At 41.5% G+C, this 7,731-nt stretch overlaps 1 protein-coding gene across 9 annotated transcripts in view; it reads left to right on the top strand.

Annotated features, from left to right (window-relative positions):
• The first annotated feature begins 925 nt into the window (after positions 1-925).
• Positions 926-7,731, top strand: part of LOC131132246 (neural cell adhesion molecule 1-like) — a 220,198-nt gene continuing 213,392 nt past the window's right edge. For 3 of the 9 annotated variants that reach the window (XM_078791773.1, XM_078791770.1, XM_078791769.1), the window contains exon 1: positions 927-1,140. In XM_078791773.1, the coding sequence (XP_078647899.1) occupies positions 1,089-1,140 (52 nt within the window). In that variant the 5' untranslated portion in view covers positions 927-1,088. Of the gene's footprint in view, positions 1,141-7,731 lie in introns of all 9 variants that reach the window. The other 6 variants (XM_078791774.1, XM_078791777.1, XM_058077708.2 and 3 more) reach the window with 4 other exon arrangements.

Here is a 7,731-nt window from a genome sequence, read left to right as displayed (position 1 = left end):
CCCATGCTAAGTCACTTGCGTAACCAAAACTGAAGGGAACGATTACATTATTTTTGCCACTTGTGTTTTTTGTAACAGCCACTTAGCTTGTAGCCTCACTTACCTACAGAGTTGTACATTGGCAAGGCGGAATATATACCTAGCTAGGCACAACGATGCAGTCAAGACAGAATGGCATTTGTTTTCTGGAACTTCTGTATGTTAGCCACTTGTTCCATTCTGTTGTTTGTTAGCCTGTCCCATTATGAGAGGGGCAGACATTACTTCCCGGACAGGTCGATTTTAAATGCTTTACGTCGGTAATCGATTCATCTGCAACAGCGTGAATACTTTCATTCATTCATTTTCTACCGCTTATTCTCACGAGGGTTGCGGGGGTGCTGGATACCTATGGACAATTTGGAGTGGCCAATTAACCTAGCATGTTTTTGGAATGAGGGAGAAAAATGGAGAAAAACCACGCATGCACGGGGCGAACATGGAAACTCCACACAGAAATGGCCGAGGGTGGAATCGAATTCGGGTCTCCTAGCTGTGTAGCCAGCGCGCTAACCACTCGTCCGCCCTGTACCCCAGAAAATAATACAACAAAAGCGCCCTCTGGTGGGGCTCTACCCTCATTGCCCCATAAGGCTGACCCAGGTTGGATTCCCATCACTTCTACAGTTAATTTTGAAACTACTTTTATTTTAGTTATTTGTTTTTTTTAAATGACTTTTCTCGTCAGTAGTTATCTTTGATAGTGTGTCTCCATGTCCTCCCCTAAACACCCCAACCGACGAGTTAGCACAAGCTCAATAATCCGAATTAGTGGACCATCTGCTGTCTCCGCGCACTACTTTGTCACCTCCTCCTCCGCCGCCTCTTGTACGTGCATGCTGTGCAAGAGAGGGGCCACCGGGCGGAGTAATCGCACTGGTATCAATTGAACTGGTGTGCGTGTGTGTGAATGTGTGAGTGCTTCGGCCGCTGCCGCCGCTGCTGCTGCTGCTACTGCTTGTCAGTCATTGTTGCGCGCAAATCCTGCAAGGACCATCAAGCAAAACCCGCTCTGCTGTTTTTTTTGGTGGAGACTATCTGATTAAAAGATGCTACAAATAAGGAACATCCTGCTGGGATTGCTCTACATCAACTGCGCAGGTGAGTTTTGTAACATTACTCCTTCGTAAGGGATGCTTTCACTAGCGTTTTTTTTACCCTCCATCCGAGGCGGCTTGAGTGCAAAACGTTCGACCCTAAAAGTTTCCCCCAATAGGTTAACGTGACGCATTTGTGAGGACTGGACGTTTAAAACTACTTTAATTCACCCCTTTGTGGGTGCAGCTGTGGTGTTTGTGATGGATGCTGGTTCAGGTGATGCTCATGTGGTGCACCCCCCCCCTCCCCCCAAGGCTGCTGTATTGTTTAGAATAAAGTGTCAAATGAAGCGCAATGTGAAGTCTAGAAAGTTTTACTTGGTTTCGGTGCTTTTGCGCCACAGTGATGCACTGCAGTCCCTCTCGGGAGAAGAACTGTTTGTTACTGTGGCTCATGGCTTTTTATAGTGGAGATAAACGTTTCTAAATATGGCTGTGGTTGCTTTAAGACAGGGATCTTCAGCTACATTTTGCTGGGGGGGTACATATTCAGGCAACCAAGTTTCTATTTAATATCAAGGCAAGGCTGTACATCAAATGAGCAATTTAGTCATGTATTAAAACACAACATTTTGTTTACACTAGCCAAAGATCCTCTGTATGATGAGACCATTCTGCTGTTCTAAGGACCTACTGCTACAAGGCCAACCAAAGAGCCTTTATACAATATGTGTGGACCACTCTGCAGTTTTTTTAAGAAACAAAAGCCAAAACAAACGCTATTCAAGATCGTCTATTCGACTGGGACAACCTTCAGATTTTAAGGAGCTATTATGAAAAAAAAGATCCTCTGTGGCAGGAGCACAGAAGTGATTAGTGATTAGTCAAGTACCGACTGCAAAATTAAAACAAAAAACACTTTGGTCAAAGATCCTGTACATGACGGAGCTGCTGTTTTTATGAAAATGCGGCCAAAAACGCTCGTCAAAGATCTTCTATATGACACTTCTATATGACACTTCAAAGATCATCTATGTTTCTTCTATTTTTACAAACCTAGTGAAATACTGGTCAAAGATCCTGTACGTGACATTAGTGTTCTGCTGTTTTTAAGGACCAACTGCCAAAAATGCTAGTCAAAGATCTTCGACAGGACAGGAGCACTGTGCTGTTTTGAAGAACCTACTGCCAAAAATGCTAGTCAAAGATCTTCTACATGACAAGAGCGCTCAGCTGTTTCTATGAAACTACTGCAAAAAAAACATAGTCAATGATCCTGTGTATTACAGGAGTACACTGTTTTTAAGAACCTACTGCGTAAAAAATGTTAGGGAAAGATGTTTTATATGACACTGCTTTATATTACAAGAAAATGTAAAAAAATGTTACTCCTGAGTTTTGACCTGATGTCATTGCAGGCAGGTTTTGCCCATCAAGGGCCCCCAGTTGTCTAGCCCTGCGTTGGGGGCTTCAGTGTGCAGTTTGTCTTAAATCCGCTTGCTTGTGGACACGACTGAAGCCTGCCTGCATAGTCATGGAGGGTATACAATAGCTTCCAATCCCAGGGCTCCTGTGGTTGCATATAGCAGCAGAGGGACCTGTTTTCTATTTTTTCAACCGCCCCACGTCAGCCCCATTGCCACCTCCTCTTCTTCCTCGGCATCTGCTCTCCAGTTCCCCAGGCGTCCGGCATGCTGCCGCCACAAGTGGATTTTGGAGGTTCCCGTGGGGTCCTTTTGGAGGGAAGAAGAATAGTTGATTTATGAAGCAGCAGCTTGGCTACATTGTGTGCAACATTTTTAGTTTGGGTTGCTCTTTATTAGCAACTGTTGTACTTGGCATACTGTCTCAATGACAAAACTTCAACAAAGTCCTCTTGGCCACTGGAAAAAGACATGATTGGCTTAAAAGATTTATTAGGCAACAAAAAAAAACATTAGTAGTATTGTACCTATTGCACACGGCTGTGATTCATTGTCATCCGTCTCCCCTGGGGTAAAAGTTGACACCTTGTCTTGTCTCGCCACTGAGAAGTACCGTAAACACAGGACATTCCTGGTTCTCCTCCATTCTTGACATTTGTTAGTGTGTTTCATGGCACTGTTCCCAAAGTGGAAGACCCATTGTCAATAGTGACATTAGCGTGTGGTTTGTTAACATGTCTCATGGCACAGTTACTCGAAGTGGCAAACATAAACCACTGCTTCTTGTTTATTGGATGAGCAGATTCTTCGTCCTGTTATCACCATTTGAGGACACATGTTTAGAAATGACAAAAATGAGCAGTGCTTCTCTCAGTGTCCTTCTGGATACAATTGGACATCTTACCATGGCTAAAAACGGTGAAGTAAACACAGGAGACTCCTGGTTCTCCTCCATCGTTGACATTTGTTAGCATGTTTTGTGGCAAAATAGCGGCATTAGTGTTAAAATCTGTAACGTTGGCTCCAAAGTTGCCCACTAACATACCAAATTGGATGAAGTGGCTACCTGTTTTTGACATATTATTCAATCAGCCTGAGTTAACACAAAAAATACGGCAGTCTCTCTTGTTCTAATTTTGATCATCATAACGGATGGTTCTTGTTCTTGTCCGTGCTTTTTGATCATATTGAACTGAATTAACCCAAACCTAATTTATCTGATCGAGGCCTCATCTTCAAGCGGTCTTGGTTCCGTTGTTGGGTCCACGTCACAGTTGGAATGATTCATATGTATTCACACATAATACCTGACTCATACTGTACTCCTATTTCTAAATAAAGTACTCTGGTTTAAAAGTAAGGCTTCAGCCATCAATTCAGCTTAATTTGATTTGTTAGCATTCGGCAATAAATTTTTGTGTCATTAAAACTGTGCAGATGAAGCCTAATCCATCACTGTCTTACGCTTGCACAGTGTGCCTGCTGCTGTAAATCACACTTAAAAAGCCACATTAAATCATTTTCTCAGGAATGTGCTTATTTATATTAGTGCAGCTAATGTTACGTGTCCTGTCGGCACCCAGGTCCGAGGCGCTGCATGGCTCAGAATCTCCTGGCAGATATTGGCATCACTGCAGCTCAAATAAGTGTAAAAAAAAAAAAGAAAGTGAAAGGAACTGAGAGGGAGATAATTAGACATCTGTGCGTCAGCGCAGCGAGGAAAAGAAAGTCAAAGAAATTGATCGCATTATTTGATAGGCTGGGGTGTATTAAAAGGGTAAAGCCGCTATTACTTATTTGAAGGCTGAGCGACTTAATTACCTTTATTGATTTCCAGTTTCTGCTCTAGTTCAATGGTTATTAAATTTTGAGGCCAGTAAAGACACAGGGATGAGGCCTACATCCATTTTCTAGCAAATAAAGTATAAATATTCAAATATAGGGAGGGACTGATTTTGGATCTTCAGAGGAATAATCGCCAAGTCGAGATTCTTGTTTGGTGACCAGCTCCCATTAAAAGTAGGGATGCTCCGATCAGGGTTTTATGCTGCAGAGTCCGATACCTATAACATTCGTCAATTTATTTATGATGAGTGCTATTGGCCTATGTAACATATATGCAATAGGTAATGTTCATTAAAAAGCAACACAGAAATAGTGTTTGGAGGACAAGACATATATGACAATATACACTTGAAAAAGATGGACATAATAGCCACTTCCCCATGGGAGAAAAACGAGCTCCAAACTAACCGCACTGCATGTTTTGTTCTAAAAAAATTGTCACTGTGGTAAAAAGTCACATTTGGCGTACAAAGACGAGAAGCTAGACGGATTCTATCTAGCTGGTTAGCAACAAACAGCTATAAAAAGATGCAAGAGACGTCGAAAACCAGTAGGTTTGACAAGGGAGTGATCAAACACAGTGGCATCGATTGGTGTAGCCTGTCAAGTTGTCAAATTGAAACCATTGGAGGTTTTACAGACTTGTGTTGGTACACTGCAATACGGGAAAAAGTGCGTTCCTCGTCGGCTTGATATGGCTGTTGGCGACCCTAGGTGACACAGCACATGCACATTCATGTCACGTTTGTGTTGTCGTTACATGAATTGTCATGTTGCTGTGTTTTTTCGGGAAATACTAGTACGATCTATCGCCGCACCTTGAATTAAGAGCTAGCCGAACTGGAAGTGCAATCAAGATTAGCTCATTGAGTGTAAGATCTTTGTGGTCTTGTGTTGTGACTGACTCCTCCGAAGGGTTTGTGGTATTGTCGCAATCTCAATTATTCAGAAAGATTAAGTATGTCATGTCAGCGGTCTCATAATAATTTCACACTGGTTTGAAAACCCTTTCTCCGTTCTCCTGTATCTCGTTCTGGCATTAGACACTAAGGTAGCAGTTGAACACTGCTAAATCCTCTGTATCAGCTCAGATTATAGAATTGATCATGATTAATGTTGTCTGCATTTGCTAGAATACCTCATCTTGTGTCATTAATCCATTCCAGAAGGTCCAACTCAAACCAAAACATATTCTAATCAAATCAGTTTTTCCCTTCATCCCTCTTTTATCGCAGTTAATTGGTTCCGGTCCCCACCGTGATAAGTCAGTTTGTCCAAAGTAGATTCCCTTATTTAAGCGCGGTAGTTTTGTATACACCTTTAACTATAACTATATCTATATCCATTTTAGTGTTGGGTGGCATTTTTTTATATACCGCTATGGATTCTTCCAATGATACGAAAATGACTTATACCGGTACAGATTTTAAAGCCGAGTTTTTGTCTGTGTGCCGCGGTGGATACATAAGATAAATCAAATGCTGTCAACCTGAGAAGGAACGTTCGTGGGGAAGTTTTTACTCGGCGGACCTAAACAGGTTGAAATGGCGATAAATGTCTGTGCAAGCTGACTGAATCTCCTCATGCAGAGCATGAATAGAAGCTAGCAGGGGTTAGCTTAATTTTGGACGCCAAGTAGTCGTAGTTGTGTGTGGGCTACACCACGTGGTGTTTCAATTCTTTAATTTAAGGAAGGTGTTACAATGTCCGATGAGGATGCACAGATTCTAAGTGAAAACAATTTGAGAAGCACGTTTATTTTGAACGCAGCTCGTCTTAGACGTAAATAGACATTCTCCACACACTTCCGTGACTGTCTTTCAAATTAAGAGCCCCATCTGCCCCATGTCTGCGTAAACAAAACAAGAGTAGAATAAAAATATCTTCTATATGCAGTTGGAATGGCATGGGTGACTACATCTTCCTTAATAACAAACAGTCATTACAGTTGGATTGTCACATTGTTACAGTTGGAAGATTTAGTAGCAATGTGTGCAGAGGCTGACATCCCATTCAAAAAGTTAGCTAGTTTATTACCAATAAATAGTAGTGCACTGGTTACTTTTACGCCAGATGTAATGGGAGACTTTTTCATATTTATTTAGAATAGAATACCCAATGTACAATCTTGTACGAAGCTTTAATAAATATAAAAGAAATCCTCACGTTAAGTATTTATTTTAATAAAACAACTTTTATTACAACGGCATGCACAAAAAATATCGAGATATCCAGGGTCAGGCAAAATTATCTGACACATTTGTAGGTTAAATAAAAGGCAAATAAAGTAAAGAAACATAAGAGTTTTTATTTTCCAAAAGTACATATAATGCCATTTTGTTTCATTATGTTTTAAAAATGAAATCAGTTCTGGCGGGGGGAGGTCGGCCGGCTGATTTTGGTTTCACTGCAGATCCAGTAGCTGTGAAGTTGGTAACCATAACAAGATGGTGTTTGGAGCTGCTACGGCAGGGGTGCTCACACTTTTTCAGCATGCGAGCTACTTTTAAAATGACTGAGTCAAAATGATCTACCCACTACAAAAATGCAAAACATCTATTTATTTTCAAATGTATTGAGGATTATTTGTACGTACAATGTATGTTGATGTACCTTACATAACCAAATGAGCCAATATTGCAAAACACACATAATTAACTATTAACATTTTTTGTAATTACCTGAGTTTACTTTGATGACTTGCACTGAATTGAATCAGCCAGGGATGCATAGTCCGGACAGTAGCTGCTGATAGCCAGCCTCAAGCACACTTCCAAATGTTCATGTACATTGTGAAAAAAAAGTCCACCTCCCATTCCGTATGGAAGTGATATGTTTTTGCCTTTTAACTTGGTCCAGCTACTTCACTCATTTTAGTGACCATAAACTTTAGCGAGGGCGTATGGAAGTGATATGTTTTTGCCTTTTAACTTGGTCCAGCTACTTCACTCATTTTAGTGACCATAAACTTTAGCGAGGGCTTAAAATCTAACGCAATTCGCCGACTAGCTTAGCACTTTGCATCATTGTTTACGCATGAGCGGTGACCTAAAGGTCAAAATTCAGCTGTCATCTGACTGGTTGTCCTGTATGTCAATCAAGTAACGGGGATGGATGATAGGCTGACATCGTAAGTTCTGCTGCACTTAGAGGCGTTGTTTGATTTGATTGGTCACCCGAAGGGCAACATTCAGTTGTCATCTGAATGGCTGCCCTGTATATCAATCAAGTGACGGCATTGATGCTAGGATGATATTTTTTTAATGTCACGCCACGATCGACCAGCGATCGACCAGTACCACCTCCGCGATCAACCGGTAGATCGCGATCGACTTAATGAGCACCCCTGTGCTACGGGATCGTGGCTACCAAGATTGAAGTGCAAA

The sequence above is a fragment of the Doryrhamphus excisus genome, linkage group LG1 (assembly GCF_037039965.1).
Source record: "Doryrhamphus excisus strain RoL-2023G ecotype Guam linkage group LG1, RoL_Dexc_Guam_v1.1, whole genome shotgun sequence".
NCBI lineage: Eukaryota > Metazoa > Chordata > Actinopteri > Syngnathiformes > Syngnathidae > Doryrhamphus > Doryrhamphus excisus.
This window is presented reverse-complemented; position numbering and strand designations above follow the sequence as displayed.